Source organism: Zonotrichia leucophrys, chromosome 1 (genome assembly GCF_028769735.1).
Source record: "Zonotrichia leucophrys gambelii isolate GWCS_2022_RI chromosome 1, RI_Zleu_2.0, whole genome shotgun sequence".
Taxonomy (NCBI): Eukaryota; Metazoa; Chordata; class Aves; order Passeriformes; family Passerellidae; genus Zonotrichia; species Zonotrichia leucophrys.
Window position 1 is genome coordinate 116,066,247 of NC_088169.1, and position 19,445 is coordinate 116,085,691.

Genomic DNA, 19,445 nt, shown 5'->3' on the forward strand with positions numbered 1-19,445 from the left:
GGGAGAGCCGGAGCTGCCAGGGAGAGCTGCTTGCATTTTCCTCTCTGCAGAGCCCTGCTCAGCCATGCCCAGGCTCATTCCTGTCTGTGCAGGGAGATGGGGGATGTCCCCAGGCCAAGGTCAGGCTGTTCCTGATGCAGAGTGTGAGGCAGCTTCATCCTCCTTCCCCAAAAGCCTGTATGCCTCCTGCAGCCCCCTGAGGGTGGCAGTGATGCCAGTGGACTCATGGAGTCATGGCATGGTTGGGTTACAGGGACCCTAAAGCCACCCCTGCCATGGACAGGGACACCTCCCACTGTCCCTGGGTGCCCCAAGCCCCAGTGTCCAACCTGGACACTTCAGGGCTCCAGGGGCAGATAAAAATGCAGATAAAATCTGACTGCAAAAATATGAGATGCAACGAGTGGCAGCAAGGAGCTGAGTCCTTTAAGGATTCATCCAGGAAGATCCAAGTGTGGGGGCATTTTGCAAGCTGAGTTTGTTTCTCCTTGGCAAGATGCTGGGGCAGGGCTGAGCAGCCAGCTCGTGTTACTGCACCTTCCAGCTCCAGCCTGACAAATTTCTGCTGTGACAATGCCAAAATCCCCCGTGGCAGAGGCACAGCATCCTCCTCAGGGCTTGGGCATCTCTGATGGTGCAGCTGCACCATTCCAGCATCATCCACAGCAAGCAGGCAGGATTCCTGCTTTTCCTTCTGCCCCTGCTTTCCTTCAGCCCACAGGAATGTATTTCCTGATCCTTTCAGACAGCAAAACACCATGCCAGGGCCAAGGCAGCGCAGGGAGAGGAGCTGCCCCCCTCTGTGAGGGCTTTGCTCCGTGTGCACGCAGCCGAGGCACGGAAACGGGCCCTGCAAGGGTCACACACAGGGACATCCCAGCCTGGGGACTGCGGGGAGCTGGGGGGAGCTGGGTTTTGTCTGGACGTGCAGACTGTTGACTCTCACAAGTACAAACAGCTGGAAGCTGAGGAAGGAGCAGCTTGAATGTATTTTTGGAAAACGCTGCAGTTTCAGAGCAGAGAAGAGCCCCTGAAAGGCAGTTGAAAAGTGAAAGGGGTTTTATCTTTGCATTTGAAAAATGTATGAAAGCCTGAGCTGCAGCAATTCAAAACAGGAAAGGAGTTCATTGCTTCTGCCCTCAAAGAGGGCAGGTGGCAGCCCCAGCACAGACACTGTGACCTCGCTGCTGTTTAATGAGCACTCTCATCTCAGAGCAGAGGTTTCAGCCCAAGAGCTGCCGTTTCCTCCTGTCCATTACAGCTCTCTAATTGCTGCTCAATGAACTCATTTGCCCAGCTCGGGTCAGGGCTGCTCAGCTGATGGGGTGGCAGAGCTGCAAACACTCTGTGGCTTCCCCTGAAACCTCACTGCCCCGAGCCCTGCCAGGCACAGCAGCACAGCTCCTGTCAGTGCCAGTGTCCCAGCAGCTCCAGTGGCATCCCAGCCTGCTCCTGGGGCTCCCCTGCAGCTCCTTTGGGGTCAGAGCACACCCTGCAGTGCCCCTTTGGGATCAGAGCACACCCAGCAGTGCCCCTTTGGGGTCAGAGCACACCCTGCAGTGCCCCTTTGGGGTCAGAGCACACCCTGCAGCTCCTTTGGGGTCAGAGCACACCCAGCAGTGCCCCTTTGGGGTCAGAGCACACCCTGCAGCTCCTTTGGGGTCAGAGCACACCCAGCAGTGCCCCTTTGGGATCAGAGCACACCCAGCAGCTCCTTTGGGATCAGAGCACACCCAGCAGTGCTCCTTTGGGATCAGAGCACACCCTGCAGCTCCTTTGGGGTCAGAGCACACCCAGCAGTGCCCCTTTGGGATCAGAGCACACCCTGCAGTGCCCCTTTGGGATCAGAGCACACCCTGCAGTGCCCCTTTGGCATTCTGTGCCCTGGTGTGGGCAGGGAGCGCAGCTGGACACCACAGGGGTGGCCATGCTGGGCTGCTGTGTGTCAGGTGTGGGAGAGAAAGGCCAGGGCAGGGGAAGCTGTGGCATGGCGTGTGCAGTGACAGCCTCTGGTGTGTCCCCAGGTGGTGAGAGGGGAGGACAGAAGCAGCAAGAAGAAGGAGGACATGCTGAGCCAGCTCAGGCCGAGGTCCCAGCACACGGAGAGCCTCTCCCTGATGGAGTTCATCAGACGTAAGTGAGCCAGCACCCCTGCACAGACAGCAGCTCCCACTGGGCCGTGCCAGGGCTGCAGGGATGCTCCCCTGGGCTCAGCCCAGCCCCTGGATCAGCACCTTAGGCTCAGGGCTGCCTTTAAGCCCTCTGCTCCCTGCCCGCCCTGCCCTGCTGCACCTCCTGCCAGCCAAAGCACCCGGCCTTGGTCACTCTGAGTGGCACATTCCTTCCCTGGCAGTGCCCCAGGCCAGGCTGGACAGGGCTTGGAGCAACCTGGCACAGTGAAAGGTGTCCCTGCCATGGCAGGAGGTGGAAAGGGGTGGGCTTTAAGGTCCCTTCCAACCCAAATCCCTCTGTGACTCTGTGATCTATGGCTCATGTGAGCAGTGGGAATCAGAGGCCAAAGTCTCACCAGAGCCCAAATGCAGGCAGGAAGGAGGGGTGCTGGCTGTGGGGCTGGAGCAGAGCTGTGGGAAGGGACAGAGCCCTTTGGTCAGAGGGGTTTGGGGGCTGCTCAGCCCATGGAATCAGGAATCAGTCCCACAGCAGCACTGGCAACTTCTCCCCCAAAATCCTCATCAGACTCCCTCCTGCAAGGCTGGAGATGCTGTCCAAGGCAGGCTGACTCCTGTCCCACTGAGGGTGGCCAGCGCTGCCTGGAGCCAGGGTCTGGGCACTTAAAACCCATAAGGAGATCTGAACCCAGTGCAATTAAATTGTTTGGAAATGAGTGGGCTCTTTATGCTGAAGGGGATCAGCTGGGCTTCAGTCTGTGGAGGCATCTGCTAGTGCTTGGGATGTTTGGGTATTTTAAATACTCTGCACTTTGGCAGCCACTTAAGAGCAGTGACCCTCTGAAGACACTCCGTGTCAGCTTCCTCCATATTTCCCAACTATTATCCCATCAATTTATTGCAAATTCTCCGTGTTCTGAAGGTCAGCACAGGGCAGGCTCAGCCAGGCAGGCGTGGGCAGGCTTTCCTCCTGCTTGCTGTCAGCCTAATGCTCAATTAGAGCAGGCACTCGGGGGTTCTTTCCCTCCCTGACCCTGTGGCACTGTCATTTAGAAACCTGTGTGCTGGGAGAGGCTGCGTGGGAGCAGATTGATGGTGCTCAGATGGGATTTTCACACCAACCCTCTGCTCTGTGCCTCCCAAACACGAATCAAAATGAGCTCCCTGCTCTGGCTGTAGCTTCGGTGCGGGGCTGGAATCAGCGTTGCTGTGTCAGGGCTGTGCTAATAAATCCATTATTTCTCAGGATTTATCCCCCAAAGCCCAGCTCTGAAATAAATGAAGTGTCTGGTTTATGTCAGGAGAGCAGCCTTGCTGAAATCACCGGGATCTCTCATACAAAACTCTTTTTAGAGCCAGGAAGGGGTGGCAGGTAGTGTGTGATGGGGACCTGGGACAATCTGGGTGAAGCCCAAAGACTTCAGGGCTGACTCATCTGCAAGTCACTGGAAAGACAATTTCCTTCCCATTTCACCACTCTCCTGCTGGTTTTGTTTCCTCTCTCCGTTTCTCTTTTTACTATTATTTTCTGCATTATAATATATTAAAGCAGCCTTTGGAGATGAGATTCTCCAGCCTGAATCTCCTTGGAAGTGCCCCAGGCCAGGCTGGACGGGGCTGGGAGCACCCTGGGGCAGTGGAAGATGTCCCTGCCATGGCAGGGATGGCACTGGATTGGCTTTAAGGTCCCTCCCAACCCAAACCATTCCATGACTGTGGAGAAGGAAATGCCTTTGCCATGTCATCTGTTGCTTTGGGGATACTCAGAGAGCAAAATCACTCTTGTGGCAACTTCTGCCGTGTCCTGCAAGCAGAGCAAGGGTGGACTGGAACCCATCCACCCCACAAGGACCTCCTGGGAGCCCCTGAGCGCCCTGGGCAGGCTGGGAGGGGCAGGTGCAGAGCCCTGGAGGCTCTGTCGGGGCAGGGAGGGCTTTGCCAGCCCAGCAGCAGCACCAGGACGGGGCTGTGTGCAGGGTGAGGGTCAGGCCAGGCTCTGGGGACACTCAGCCCAGCGTGGAGCTCTGCCTGGACTCAGAGCTGGGCACTGCTGTTGGCTCTGGCACAGACACTCTGTGTGGCACCAGCTTGCACCCTGCTCCTCACACTCACAAACTCCTCCCAAATTGCTCCTGCTGCAGCATCAGGTCTTCCTGCAGTAATGGAAAATGTAGGATTTCGCTTGCCTGAAGTCATTTCCATTGCTAATTTCCAGGCTTCTGTTGGAAACACCTGGGAGGATGTGCAGATTCTGCTGCACATACTGGGAATTAGCCCATTGAAGGTGATCTTCAAAGCAATTGGAGCGCTGCACTCGTGACTCGTTTGTTTCCCTTATGGTCCCCAAAGGCAGTTTCAAGGATGTTTTTTGTTTATTATTTTAAAGTTTCCACTTGCTTTCCCTGTCTGCCCAGCTGCTTCTCTCGAGCTGTGAGGAGGATCCAATTAGGGATTGCAGAGGATGGAAATCTTGCTGCTCCCACCATGAAGTGTGGACCTGCTCAGCTTTTCACCTCTGATTTGGGGTGACAGAAGGGGTGTGGCTTAATTACAAAGACCAGAGACCTCCAGGGAAAAGAACTTTTTGGTGGAAGATCCCCACAAAAGGCTGGATTGGCTCTCAGGAGATTTTTCAGCCAGCAAGCGGAGGTTTCCCATCTGCAGCACGGCTAAGGAATTCAGGGAATACTCTTCAAAAATCAGGACCTTTAGTGGTAGTTGAGAGCAAAACCATCTCCTGCATTGGGTTCACAGTGGTGTAATGCAGCTCCTTCCCTCCCTGCTGCCTGCCAGCCTGCAGAGGGTCAGCATTCCAGGGTCCTTGTCCATTCTCTGTATGCCTGGGCCCCTCCAAGGACTTGCTTCTGTAGCTCCCTATGATTTTTGGTTGCTTGCCTGACCTGAGGGCAGAGTGCTGAGCTGGAAGGGGAGCTGGGGACATGGGGGACCCCACTGCACCCTCAGAGAGTCCTTTTGCTCTTCACAGAAGATTTAGGACAGCCAAAACCCGTCCCCATCTGGGGCCAGCTCCCAGACAAGCCCCAGGGAGATGTCCCCAGCACCACTTTGCTGGAGCAGATAGAAAGATTGTCCCTCTTGTTTGTCAGTGCTGTGAATTAGCCCCATTAATTGATGGCAGTCCTCTGCATTAATCCTCGCTGCTAATTCCTTATCTCTGCTCCAGCATATTGGCTGCCCTGGCCCTCATCTGGGACACTCATCAGCAGTTTGTTTGGAAGTTGCCCTTTGCTGCCAGCCCGAGCAGGGGGAGGCACAGGGGGAGCAGCAGCAGCAGAGCAGAGAGGGGCTCTGGGGTGTGCAGGGAGGGGACAGCACTCCAGCAGGGACAGTGGCAGGGGGAGGCACAGGAGGAGCAGCAGCAGCAGGAGCAGAGAGGGGCTCTGGGGTGTGCAGGGAGGGGACATCGCTCCAGCAGGGACAGTGGCAGGGGGAGGCACAGGGGGAGCAGCAGCAGCAGAGCAGAGAGGGGCTCTGGGGTGTGCAGGGAGGGGACAGCACTCCAGCAGGGACAGTGGCAGCTCCCAGCTGGCAGCACGGGGCACCCCCTGTGCTCAGCAGGCTGCACACCTCTCCTGCTCAAGGGTTCAGCCCTAGGGCAGTTTGCTGGAGTGTTCCTTGCCTGCTATCAAAAGTTGCACTTTTCGCTTTTCATTTGTTCATTGAAACTGAAAGGACACTGAAATTGCCACCGCAGCAAACAAATAAATTAACTTGTAATGACTACCCATTACTTTTGTGTTTGTTTTAGCAGCAGCCCTGCCAGAAAGCTGCAGGGAGAGGGGCGGAACGAGATGAGCTTTGCAGTGCCCTCCAACCCCAACTCTCCTGTGGCTCCCTGATCAGAATTTTGCTCCCTGTCCTTTCAGGTTTCCCCGTGGTGCTGCTGAGGAACCTGAGGCACCCCGTGTACCTGCTGGTGGTGCTGGCTCAGGTCAACCTCTCTGCCATGGTGGCTGGCTTGGCAACCTTCATGGGCAAGTTCCTGGAGAGGCAGTTCTCCCTCACAGCCTCCCTGGCCAACATGATCATTGGTAAGTGCTGCTGAGTTTTGGATTCCTTAAAAAACCGTATAGAAATGGGGAAGAGTTCCTCTGGAGCAAAGCCTCCCTCTCAGAGAGTTCAGAAGTGTTTAAAACATGTTTTTGAGCAAACAGCACCTCAAGGAAAGAGGCCTCTGAGGTCTGGGACAGATAAATCAGAACAAAATGAGCAGAACAGGCTGGCAGAGCCAGGGCTGAATGCAGCAGGAAGGTTAAATGCTGAAGCAGTGCTGTCCTGCCCTGAGGTGCCAGCTGAGCTGTTCCCAGCCTTGATTTACCCTCTGCATTCAAGTCAGCACCGTGTTCCATGGATGAATTTATCTGGCCTTTGTTCCCACCGCTGAGTCTCGCTTGGCCTTTTCCTTTCAGATCAAAAAGCTTTCTGTAGCTGGAAATTCCTTCCTTGCGTGGGCATTGAGGGGCTGAAAGCAACCTCCCTGTGCATTCTCAGCTGAATTAAACACTTTGCATGTCTCCAGCTGAACTTTGCTCTCCCCCCAAAAATGGGGGGTTTTATGTAAATGGGATTTTATGGAAATGGGGTTTTACAAGGGTGACCACAGAAATGGGCACAATCCTACTCTGCACAGAAATTAAACAACCTCCTCAGGCTGATTTGGTGCTTCTTCCTGTCCACACTGAAAAATCACATTTTGCTGGGTGAGGCACAGCTTTCCACTGCTCCTGACAGCTTCCACCCATGGATCCATGAGGCAGCCAGCTTGCTGTGGGATCTTTATGAAAAGCTTTTTGGTAGCATTACTGCACCAATCCCTGCAAAAACCTTGGTCCCTTCTGAACCACCTGTGCTGGAAAATAGCAACCCAACAGCAAATCCTCTGGGCCTTTGCTGTGAGGAGGGACTGGTACAGAGCAGAGATGGAGAACAAGGTACAGTGACAGGACTAAGGGGTTGGGTTTAGATTGGGTGTTAGGAGGGAATTGTTCCCTGTGACTGCCCCTGCATCCCTGGAAGTGCCCAAGAACAGGTTGGATGGGCTTGGAGCAGCCTGGAAGGTGGAAGGGGATGGGGCAGGGTGGTGCTGGAGGTTCCCTGACTGCATGCCTGCCTTTCCCCAGGTGCTGTGAACATCCCCGGGGCCATGGTGGGGATCGTGGTGGGCGGTGCCATCCTGAAGCGGTTCCAGATGTCCCTGAGGCAGTGCAGTGCCCTGTGTGTGCTGGGCATGCTGCTGTGCCTGCTCACCGCCTTTCCCCTGCTCTTCCTGGGCTGCCCCACGCAGAAGGTGGCCGGTGTCACCCACTGGGACAGGTACCTCAGCTCCTGGGCTGGGCACGGGGCATCCAGGGCGGGCACACCCCAGCCACAGCCACATTCCTGGGGGTGGGAGCCAGGCAGAATCCCCAGAAATGGGTTTGTTCCCTCAGGAGAGGCAGCTAGTGGAGGTAAACTAAAATCTGAGTCCTCTGTGTCCTCAGGTTTAGGGCAGAAAATGTACAGCTCGTTTTTGTGACTTATCCCACACATGGTGGAGTCATTTCAGCTTTATCTCCTATGGGTTAAAACCTTTTTAACAGCAGGGTTTTAGGAGCAGGGTTACAAGAGTTCCACCAGTGAGATTTCCTACTGAGGAGCAAGCGTGCAACCCGAAGTAAACACGGTTTTGGCACAAACAGCACAAGTTTTCATCTTGGAAAGAGTGATGGATGAATAATTCAGGCAGGGGCCAGCCCTGGGATCACACCATGTAAGCTGCGGCAGCTAAACGTGGGCAGCAGCTCCTTGTGTGCCCTGGAGGCTGGATCCAGGTCTCTGAATTCCCTGTTCAGTGTCCCGTGGTCCCTGCCCTCAGGGGGAACCTCCCTCCCACAGTGTGGTGTTGTAAGAACCCCAGAGGCCAGGTTTGGGACCGAGTATGAGGGCAGTGGGTGGCTCTGGTGCCCAGCTGTGGTTGGGAAGCTTTGCCAGGCAGAGCAGAGGTTTGGGGTGATGCTGGGATTCCCTTTGGGAAGGGTTCCTTGTGCAATCAGGTGGGTTTTGCTGACCCCAGCACACACACTGTTGGTTTTTCTCTGTGAGATGCACGTGGGTGATGCCCCGTGCCCGCATTAACCCTTTCCTGTGCCCAGCTCTGGCTCTGGCCACCACGCCCTGGCGTGCAACGCGCGGTGCCGCTGCCCCGAGCGCGGCTTCAACCCCGCGTGCGGCCCCGACGGCGTGGAGTACACGTCCCCCTGCTCTGCTGGCTGCAGCGGCCTGGCCCTGCGCCCCGACGGCTCCGTGCTGGTGAGTCACAGCTGGGCACAGCTGGCCCTGCCGGCCCCCCGGGCTGCCCTGGGTGTCTGCGGGACAGGGCAGTGCAGTGCGGGGTCACCGTGCAGGGCTTTGCTCTCTCCTGCCTTCCCCTGCTGGGGGTGGTTCTGCTGGCAGTGCAGCTCAGCAGACACACCGGGGAAACCTCTGCCGCTCAAAGCCCGACCTGCAGGTCGTTAGCAGCCCGTGTAGGATGAGTGGCGTTCCTACACTCCTGGCACAGGCTGTGATGGCAGCAGGGAGCTGTCTGGGCGGTTTGCAGCAGCGTTTTGTTAATTAGCGGCGCTTCATTTTGATAACACTTGTGCTTTCTGCCAGACTCAGTCCCAAATGTGCTTTCCTGCACCCCCACGCCTGCCTTTTGTACAGCACATCATTTCCAACTGCTTTTCTCCTCCTCAACCATGCCTCTCTCTTCCAGCCCTTGCTTTCTTAGAAATTTTACACTTTTCTTACCATTTTCAGCAGTACAGGGACCTGTGGCACTCATTGCCTGCTGCCTTCCCTGTCCCAGGGTTTCCAGGAACCCTCCCAGCCTGCAGAAAACCCTGCAATTGTGTGCCCAGCTTTGCTGCAGCCCTCCCAGAGGGCACCATGTGAGCTTGGATTGTAGGAACGAGGTTTTGGGAGACCCCAAGCTGTCCCTGCCTCTGGGATCACTCTTGTGCAAACTGCCACCCCCTCTGGTAACCAAAATATCATGCTCATTTTATTTAAAGGTCTCTTTAAAACAAAAAAAACAACCCAGAGGTTTCTTGTTTAAAACAGACAAAAAAGAGATAATTGTGACTAAAAAACAGAGAAATGGAGAAACTCCTCATCCATCACCACAAGGCATCTTTCCTTTGCTATAAGGCTGTGCTAGATATTTATGAGCCTCTCTCAAAGGCGAGGTTTTGCATGTTTGATTTAACACTGCCCTGGGCTGTGGCTGCAGCTCTGCCCGGGGTGAAGAGGGTCACAGCACAACAGGGCCTGGCACAGGTGGCACAGCCAGGAATTCCCTCCCAAAATCCCATCCATCCCTGCCCTCTGCAAAGCCATTCCCTGTGTCCTGTCCCTCATCCCCAGTCCCTCTCCAGCTCTGCTGGAGCCCTGGACTTGTCTGAGCTCTCCCCAAAGTAGTGAGTGCTAATTGCTGCTAATTATTCCCAGACAAACCTTACCTGCTCTCCTTGGCTCTGTCAGCTGGCAGCGTTCCCTTCCACCTCAGGAAGCAGCCTGTGGATGTGGTGTGTCTCTCCTCTTTGCAGAACTACACGGGCTGCAGCTGCGTCGGGGCAGTGGGCACTGCCAGGCCGGGCCCCTGTGGCACCGGCTGCTCCCACCTCTTCGTGCCCTTCGTGGTGCTCTCCTGCCTGGCTGGCATCCTGGCCAGCACCTCCCACACGCCCTCCTTCATGCTCATCCTCAGGTGGGCACGGCTCGGGCACCTCCTGGGCAGACAGAGAGGGCATCCAGAGTGGGTCTGTGGGGCAGGGAGATGGATTTCGCCAGCTGCGGTACTGGGGACTAAACCAGCCCTGGATGGGAGTTAAACCAGCCCTAGATTGCAGATGGCAGCAGGATGGAGCCAGCCAAGATGGGAGCCCAGGCTGGTGGGGCTGGTGCTCAAAGCCATGGGGGAATCTCTGTCTTAGTCTGTGAATGGTACTTCCAAGCTCTTCTGGGCCAGGCAGGATTTTCAGGCCAAGAAAAGGCCATGGTGTTCAGCCCTAATGAATGAACCCTCTTCAGCTTTGGTGATGTGAATGGGAACTCCCTGGGATCCTTGGAGGCTGGGTTGAAGGACGAGTGTGTGGGCGAGGTGCTGTGCCAGGGAGGGAAGCATCCATCCTGGAGGGATTGCCAGAGGGCATTTTGTTCCATGTTGTTTTTCAGGAGCATCCAGCCTGAAGACAAATCATTTGCTGTCGGCATACAGTTCATGCTGCTGAGAGTTTTAGGTAAATTGAAATGTGTTAAAATACCCTCCTGGAAAATAATGGCAGCTCTTGGAGAGGGCTTTCCCAGGGCAGGAAAGGATGCTGCCCTGCAGGGTCTGGGGGCACATGGGAGAGGATGCAGGACAAGGCAGCTCCAAGGGCTCCATCCCCGGTCCCTGAGGCCTGTTTTTGAGATAGCTGTGGCCCCTGGGGCTGTGGTTTTCAGGCTATGAGCCCCAGGTCCTTGTTTTTTGGGTGGCTGTAGCCCCTGGGGCCATGGTTCAGGCTGTAGCCCCTGGGGCCATATTTTTGGGGGCATTTGTGGCCTCTGGGACCTGTTTTTGGGGTGGCTGTGACCACCGTGGCTGTAGTTCAGCCTGTGGCCCCTGGAGCCTGTTTTCAGGGTGGCTGTGGCCCCTGAGGCCTGGTTTCGGGGTGGCTGTGGCCTCCGCAGCTGTGGTTCAGCCTGTGGCCCCTGCGGCCTATTTTCAGGGTGGTTTTAGCCCCTGGGGCTTGTTTTTGGGGTGGCAGTAGTCCCTGAGGCCTGATTTTGGGGTGGCTGTAGCCCCTGAAGCCTGTTTTTGGTGTGGCGGTAGTACCTGAGGCTGTGGCTCGGCCTGTGGCCCCTGAGGCCTCTTTTCGGGTACTGGTTTTAGCCCCTGGGGCTTATTTTCGGGGTGGTTGTAGCCCTGAGGCCTGGTTTTGGGGTGGCGGTAGCCCCTGGGGCTGTGGTTCGGCCTGTGCCTCCTGAGGGCTGTGTTTCTGGGGTGGCTGTGGGCCCCGGGTCCAGGGTTCGGGCTGTGGCCTGTTTTCAGGGTGGCTGTAGCCCCCGGTGCCTGTTTCCAGGGTGGCTGTGGCTCCTGAGGGCAGTTTCCGGGTGCCTGTGGCCCCTGAGGGCAGTTTCCGGGTGGCTGTGGCCCCTGAGGGCTGTTTCCGGGTGCCTGTGGCCCCTGAGGGCAGTTTCCGGGGTGGCTGTGGCCCCTGAGGGCAGTTTCTGGGGTGGCTGTGGGCCCTGAGGGCTGTTTCTGGGGTGGCTGTGGGCCCCAGGTCCAGGGTTTGGGCTGTGGCCTCTGCGGCCATGGCTGGGGCTGTTGCCCCCAGTGCCATGGTTTTGAGGTGTCCGTGGCCCCAGTACCTGTTTTGGGGTGTGTGAGGGCAGGGCAGGCCGATCTGACGCTGTGCTGTTGCAGCGTGGATGCCGGGCCCGGTGCTGTACGGCAGCGCCATCGACACCACCTGCGTGCTGTGGGAGAGGCGCTGCGAGCGCAGGGCAGCCTGCAGATACTACGACAATACCCTCTTCAGGCACAGGTAGGGACATAGGGACAGCAGGATAAACCCTGTGCCAAGCACTGGGAACACCCAGGGACGCTCCCCTGCCCCTGACCATGGAGGGTGACTCCAGGACAGCTCCCTGCTCTGGGGCAGAGGCTGTGCCTGGAACAGCCTCCCCAGAGTGCCAGGGTGCTGCTTGGAGCTCTCAGGAGCATCCTCACTGCCCTGACCTGCTGTGTCTGTGCCCACAGGTATCTGGGACTGCAGTTCTTCTTCGAGGTGGGCGCCTTCCTGTGCTTCGTGGCTGTGTACGTGATCCTCAGGAAGCAGGAGAGGGAAGCCAGCCAGGCAGAGGAGGCGAAGGCAGAGCCAGAGAAGGAGAAACTGGCGGGAAAGTCCACAAAGAGCCCGGAATCCAAAGTGTGACAGTGAAATGTGGATTGTGGTCCGTGCTGGGGAGGTGAATCAGCCCACGGCCGAGCTGTGTGGGGTGGATGCTTGGAGTGATGGACCCAGGGCTGCTTCCTGCTGTCCTGGATGGGATGGACTCTGCCTGCACTGCATGGATCCATCCACACATTGTTCTCCTCCTCAGGAGTGCAGCTTGCTCCTTCACATGGATTAGTCCTCACTCTTTAACCCATGGACTCTGCAGCCTCCTGGGTTTGTGTCCTACAAAGCAGCTTTTCCTGCTGACCCTCTCAGTGGTGCCAACACTGAGCAGAAACCATAAACACGAAGGGTTTAGTAGAGTGGGTTTTTTTAAAATAAATCATTTTTAATAAATGGTTTTGTACTGAACCTGCAGATCTCTGTGACTGATGTTTGTAATTCTTTTTTTCTGTGTTATCAGCACTCATTTCTGATGGTCAATGCTTGAAGCATGTGGGAGTTCAGGTGCATTCCTGGTTTTGCAGCTTGAGAAGGGTTTTTCCCAGGGTTGCAGGATCAGAGGATGAGGTTGGAGCCCTCTCCAGACTGGGTAGAGCTTGTGGCTAAGCCATCTGAGCCCAGCAGTAGCCAGCCCTGGGCTCGCTGAAGGGGGCTCTGTCTGTAATTACAGGGTGGAAGTCCAGCCTGGCCCTATTTCGGTTCAGCTGCCTCTGTTTCCTGCATTCTTCCCATCCTGGGTTCCTTCCCACCCAGGAGTGAATTATGTTACCCAGCCACAGCCACTGGGGAGCTTTGTCATCTTTGGCTCCAGGATGGAATTTAGTAGAGAAAACAAAACTTGTAAGTTCAACCCAAACATGCAGAAAAGAAACACACAGAGGGGAACATTGACTCCCTGCTGCCACCCTGGCAGATATCCCCTGGGAAGGGCTGGGTGTGCACAGAAGGGAAGGGAGCAGGCCTGTGGTGAAGTGACTGAATTTAGTTGTTTCCCCAAACTGTTTGCCCAGCCCTTCTGAGGGACCCAGTTACCTCAGAGCAGACTGGGAGGGTGACTGGAATTTTTTAGGGGTTTGGGTTGGGGTTTTTTTCCTATTTTTGTGCAGTGCCTCGTGTTCACCGAGCTGAGAGTTTACAGCCCTGTTCAAGAAGCGATGTCTGGCTTCAGAGAAGGTTCTGGAAGTCAGAGAAGTGCATGGACGTTGCAGGGGTGTAGATGCAGCCACCCAGGGAAGAACGAGTAGCATTTGCTGACCTTTAGAAAGCCAAAACCAGGAGAGTTTTGCTTTATCCTCTTTCCCAAAGCCCTGCCAGGTAGCGCCTGTTGCTGAAGCAGCAGGATGAGGTTCTTAGGGCAGGAGCAGGGAGGAGATGGGCTGTTCCAGCCCCTTGCAGCCCAGGAGAAGAAGGAGAAGAATCCCTGGCATCCCTGGAGAAGAAGGTTCTTTCCTGGCTGAGCACAAGCCTTGGCTCCCAGGCGCTGTCCTGCCGTGCTCAGCTGATCCCAAGTACTCCAAGGTACTTTCCACACCACAACAAACAAACAGCAGCACAATCTGCACAGTTTGCTCCCATGGCGTGGGAAGTGGGGAGCTGCAGCCTGCTTTGCCAGGAATCTGCCACGGATTCCATTCTTTGCTGTGGAAGTGTGCAAGCCCAGGCTGGATGAGGCTTGGGGCAGCCTGGGGTGGTGGGAGGTGTCCTTGCCCATGGCAGGGATGAGCTTTAAGGCCTTTCCAACCCGAACCACTCCGTGGTTCTCTTCCCCATCCCACTGGAGCCCCTCAGGGCTGTGCAGCCTTTCTGAGAGCCCCTGAAGCCACTAAAGCAGTGGTTCCATTTACAGAAAGGAGGGGGAAAGGAGACAACTGAACCCTTTCCCCAAATAAACAGGTTGCACAATTGCCTGTGGTGCTGCTGCAGGTGGCAGGCAGGCTGCACATCCCTGTGTGCCTGGCTGGGATCCTGACGGATGCACAGGGGCCTGCAGGATGGCCTGGCCAGCTCACTGCCAGCCCCTTCTCACTGCTGGGCTCAGGGCTGCACACTCATTTTCCACCTGGAAAACTCCCATCACACCACAGAAGGGTCTGGCACAGCCTGAATTCCTCCTTCCCTCCAGGGTTACCCCACCTGCAGAGGAGAGATCCCTGGGGATAACCATCCAAGGCACCTGCAAGCTGTGTCTTAGCTCTGGGCTTGTTACTCTGGTAATTTCCATCCATTTGGGCTGGAGTTTCTAAAAAGAGAAATAAAGCCCCATTTCCCCATCCCCTCCCCTGTGCTCTTCAAGAACACGGTTGAAAGGGACTGGCTTGCCAGGGAGGATGAAAGAGAGGCAGTTTGGAAAGGCTGCTCCCACAAAAAGCCCAGGGAATATGAAAGGGCTGGCAGCAGCGAGGGAGCAGCAGGAGCAGCGTTTGATGCAGAGCAAGGGGCAGGCAGGTAGGGGGGCTGCAGAGAAAGGAAGGGGCAGAGGCAGCAAAAGCCACCCTGAGCCGTGTGCCAGGCTCTCCCCAGAGGAGGTGTCCCCTGCAGACAGCCTGAGGCAGAATTTACAGAGCTCTGAAGGGTACAGCTTGGGCACCAGCCAGGAATTGCACTGGGGGGGTTAACAGGAGCTAATCCAGCTGGGCCAGGACTCATGGACTTCCTGGAACTGGAGCGCTGGATGTTTTCATGCAGCACTTTGTGGTACCAGGGTCACAGACCTGGAGGCAGAACGGTGCCTTTAGGGCTGCCGAGAATTGCGCAGGGTCAAGAGGAGGAATTAGAGCTGGAGGGAAGGACCCAAAACACTTACAGAGCCAAGAGCTGCTTCAGAGCCAGGCACAACTCCCGTTCCTCTGGAAAAAGAGCAGAGCTGAAGCTTTTAAATCACCCTTGGTGTGTTCAGCTCAGCCAGATCTCCCCCTGGAGCGCTCCTGGCCACTGCTGCAGCCAGACCCAGAGGTTTCTCCTGCTTTGCTGCTGGTTTTCCAGGGGTAGGGACGGTCCCAGGTGGATTCTGTGGCTGTCTGCAGGGGGCCAGCAAAACATGAATCCAAACCCACTGGATGTTTCTCCTAAAACTCACTGGAGCTGCCTCTGGCATCCTGAGATCTGCCCCTGAGTTTGCAGCCACAAGACAGAGAATTGCTGTGGCTGGGACTGAGGCAGAGCTGGGGGTGCAATCCAGCCCCCAGGCTGGGGGAGAGGAAGGAAAACAATCCAAACTGAATTCAGGAAAACCTGGCAAGTTCCCAGAGGAGCACTGGAAAGACGAGCCAAGGAATCACTGAAACGCCACCAATTAAAACCACAATTCCCAGAAACTGGAGGTTTCCAGGCATCTCAGAAGGGGAAAACAGAGCAATCAGGCAGATCCAGACCCAGCCCAGCACTGGTCCCTGGGAAGATGCTGAAGAGGAGACTCATCCATGTGCAGCCACTGGGATGGAGGTGTCATGAGCTGTCTCACACAGATCTCACAGCAAACATCTCATTTCTCCCTCAGGCAGGCACCTGTCCCACCTGGGGAGGCTTCCTTCCTGACTGAAGGAGGGGTTTTGACCCTGTCCCACCTTGTTCCCATAAACCAATTACCAGCCAGATGGAATTATGCAGAGGGGAGGAAAAGAGGAGAAAAACCAGGCTTAATTGGAAAGCTTCAGCCCCAGGAGCTGCAGGTAGTTTGCTGCCTGCCCAAAAGGATTTATCTACAAGAATCTCACCAGGGTCTGTCCTGTCTCTGGGACTAATCAATATTTTAATTAATTACTTGGACGATGAGAGAAGCAGGAGCTAATAAAATTTCTGCTTACGGATGCGAGTGCTTTGGACTGGAATCCAAATCCTTCAGAGCAGATTGAAGAAATGGTGTGAAATAGATAATACTGGGATTTACAAGAGCAAAACAGTGGGGCAGGGGAAGGGGGGCTGGGGTGCAAAGTCTGCCCTGGGAGAAAGGGGATGTGGCAGCAGCTCCTAATGGAGCAGAAGAGTTTTGGGTTCATATTGTCCCTTTAAATTAAATTGGCTTTCACCACAGCTCTCTGCCTGTCCTGTGAGGGGAAGATACGACCCCTTGCACTTGGAGGCATAAAATTATCTCCCCATGTTGCTGAATTGAGTAAGTTTCCTGCTTATTGCCAAGTGCATCTCCTCCAGCTGTGCCCTCTCGAAGGTCCAAGCAAACAGAGCAGAGTAAATCAGGAATTATCTCCTGTGCTTAGAGACAGCTTGAGTAATGATTGCTCCTGAAATATGGAATTCATCTCTGGGGCTTAATGGGCTTGCAGTGGAGCTGCAGGAGCTGGCTGCTGAGGGTTCTGAAGGGTTTGTGGCCAGGGAAGAGCATCCTTCATCCTGCAGAGGTGATGAGGGCTGGAGCTGCTCCCCAGCCTCATCTGCTGCTTCCAGGGGGCTGAAGGACAGAAGTGCTTCCACACAGCACTGATAAAGGATTCTAATCCCTCTCCCCTCATTTTTCAGGTGAGAATGGCATTTGCTGAAGAGAGCAGAACCTGAGGTGGTTCCAAGCTCTGCACACATTCTGAGCAAACTCGGGAAAAAGTAACTTCCCCTGGATAAACTTGCTGTTGGATTATTCTTGCTCTCATACCTGCTGTGAAAAAAGGCTTCCCTTTCCACCCTCCCCATGTCCTGTTTGTCCCAGTGCCATGACCTAATCACACACTGGGCACTGACAGTGTCCCAGCTGCACTGAATGTGTCCATTCCAAATGAAGTTTGGCTCTCTGTGCTCATCTTTCTTTTCCCCCCGCAGTTTCTGATTTCCTGGGACTGCAGGAGTGCTCAATAATGAGATATCCCCAAAGCTGTGGTCTGGGAGATGGGAATTGCCTGTGTGTGACAGCAGTGCAGGAACAGCAGATCCAGGAGGATGGGGATGGCATGCTGAGAAATGGAGACACTGGTGGTGGAGATCAAACTGGGAACACTGGAATTCAGCTGGACTAAAGGAAGTGTCCATTCCTATCCCAAGGGTCTCACACTGGCTCTTGCTGCATTGCTGTCCTACGCCTGGAGCAGCAGGGCCACAGCCCACTGTCCCCTCCTGCTGTCCCAGGGCTGGCCTCGCCTGGCCTGAGGCTGTTCAGGCGCACAAGGCTTTCTCTGGGCCCTGCTGGCGTGACAGCAAGGCCAAAGGAAGTGACAGCTTTGCAGTTTCCAGGAAACTGGGGCTTTAAAAGAAAAGGGCTGTGGTTAGCAGCTGGAATGTCCATCCCTGAAGTCCCAGCTGTGAAGTTTCCTGCATTCCTCATTCCTCGGGGGAGCCGCTGCAGAAGATGCTGTGGGAACAGAGGATGCAGGAGGGAGCAGTGCCTAAAACCCAGCTGGGAGTGTGTGGCAGCTCAGGCTGGGTGTCTGTGCAGGGAACAGCATCCCCAAGGGGTGACCCTGATCCCCTGGGCAGCTCCACCACCCCTCTGCCAGCCCTGGCCATGCCCTCAGTGCTGCTGGCACCCACCCCGTTCCTGACGAATGGGAGAAATGGGAACCTTCAGGGGGTGCCAGGCAAACCCCAGGAGGGTGGGAAATGGCACCAGTGTCACCAAGGAGCTCAGGGGGCACAGACTGAACGGGGGACAGGACCCTCCTCCTCTCTGGACCTTCCTCCTGCTCACCAGGACCATGCCAGCTTTGGGGAAAGCTGCTGGATGAGCCTGAAGAGGATTTTTTGACTGTGCCTCCTCCCTGCTCTTCAGGCAGGCTCCTGGGGGCTTTGTCACACAGCCCTCAGCAAGTGGCCTCCGCGCCCTCCCATTCCTGTGGTTTAGTGCAGAGAGAGCTCTGGGGCTTTAACTGTGAGATTAATAAATGATAATTCCACTTCCACGCTTCTCCTCCACAAAGGGAAGCAGCAAGGTGTAGGATTCCTACACTCTGAGGGGGAAAAATTTAAAAAAAAATGTAAAAAAGAAGAAGAAATGAGATGCTTCTGTTGTGGCTCCCCTGGGAATCAGCTCCTTCCCAGCGACACAGAAACATCCCAGCAAGGATTTAGGGTTGCTGCTCCTGGGGCCAGCTGCCATCCAGCTCCCCGCACTTGGTTCCCCTCAGACTCCTCCAGACACAGCAATAACAAGTGAACTCCAAGTCCCGGAGCCAGGAATAAACCATGACACGGGTGACACTTGTAATTGAGAGCTCCTTAATTGCTGTGTTTGATTAAAGAGAGCTGCCGGCTTTGTGCATAAAAGGCAGAGACTCCAGAAACCCGGGCTAGGAAGAAAAGAGGATAAGAAGATGATGGGAACAGAAAAACGCGAGATCAAGGAGAAGAAAGGCTCAGGAGAAATCTTGTTGGAGTGCCAGAGATAAGGGAGACAAAAATAGAACGAGTGGTTTCACTTGTGACTACATCCATGTTTATTTCTGCCCTTTTGGGGCAGAAATGCAGGGATTTGTGCTCTCCTGGTGTGAAATGCAGCAGCTATTTAGCACCACAAAGCACCAAAGATAAAGGCAGCATATCAAAAAGAACTAAAACCGGCTGGGAAATTGCTTTTTTTGTTGTTGTTGTTGAAATAAGCCCGGGGAAATAGGAAAACCTCTCATTAGAACTTGGGTGGAGGGCCGTGCTCCAAGAAGGCAGGAGCTGCACCCTGTGAGTGCCAGGGGTGGCTCTGCAGCTCCTCCAAGGCCAGGGACACATCCCTGTGCCTCTCGGGGCATGGGGATGGCTCTCCTGCCCCAGGCTGAAACCCGGGGATATTCCTGACCTCTGCAAGCGGTTCAGGGAAAATCCAAAATATTGAATGGCAGGGAGAGAGCAAGCACGGAGGGAAGAGCAAGAGGAATGGGGAGAGATTCCCTTCTTGCAGGGGAAATTCCTTCCTGGGGTGGTATTCCCTCCTGAGAGGCTTTCTGCCAAGCCTGGGAGCAGAGAGGGTCCAGCCTTAGGAAGAGCACAGGACATGTGCACTCCTCTCAGCCTTTCCTCTGGTCCATCATCTTCCTCATTTCCAAAGGAATCACACAGAGCAGCAGCCTGGCTCTCTCCTGGTTGGATGGCTGTGGATGGGAATGGATGCTTAAAGGCTGCAGGGGTGAACCTGGCTCAGGTAAATCCTCCATCCTGCACAGGTTTTTTCCAACTCAGGTGACTTTTTTGTCTTTGAGTGAACTCCTTAGCACTGATCTCATTGCTCCCAGGTGGAAGCTGGAGGTTTGGTGACACTGCAGGAATAAAAATATTCGATTTCCTTCTGCTTCCATTGCTGGCTCCAGGCAGCCCTGAGCAGGTCTGCTCTGAATGAAAATAATATCTCTGCTGTGGGTGAGTGGGGAGAGAGGAGAAGGAGAAACCCTGGTGCAGCAGGGCCTGGGCACTGGGCCACACTGGGGCAGGCCAGCTCTGGGGACACTGGGGATTTCCACAA

General features: G+C 55.3%; 1 protein-coding gene across 2 annotated transcripts in view; it reads left to right on the forward strand.

Annotated features, from left to right (window-relative positions):
* Nucleotides 1-12,471, forward strand: part of SLCO2B1 (solute carrier organic anion transporter family member 2B1) — a 29,545-nt gene extending 17,074 nt beyond the window's left edge. For both annotated transcript variants that reach the window (XM_064728978.1, XM_064728969.1), the window contains exons 8-15: nucleotides 2,025-2,133; nucleotides 6,017-6,181; nucleotides 7,271-7,463; nucleotides 8,282-8,438; nucleotides 9,719-9,879; nucleotides 10,347-10,411; nucleotides 11,581-11,701; nucleotides 11,917-12,471. In XM_064728978.1, the coding sequence (XP_064585048.1) occupies nucleotides 2,025-2,133; nucleotides 6,017-6,181; nucleotides 7,271-7,463; nucleotides 8,282-8,438; nucleotides 9,719-9,879; nucleotides 10,347-10,411; nucleotides 11,581-11,701; nucleotides 11,917-12,091 (1,146 nt within the window). In that variant the 3' untranslated portion in view covers nucleotides 12,092-12,471. The remainder of the gene's footprint in view (nucleotides 1-2,024; nucleotides 2,134-6,016; nucleotides 6,182-7,270; nucleotides 7,464-8,281; nucleotides 8,439-9,718; nucleotides 9,880-10,346; nucleotides 10,412-11,580; nucleotides 11,702-11,916) is intronic.
* The last annotated feature ends 6,974 nt before the right edge of the window (nucleotides 12,472-19,445 follow it).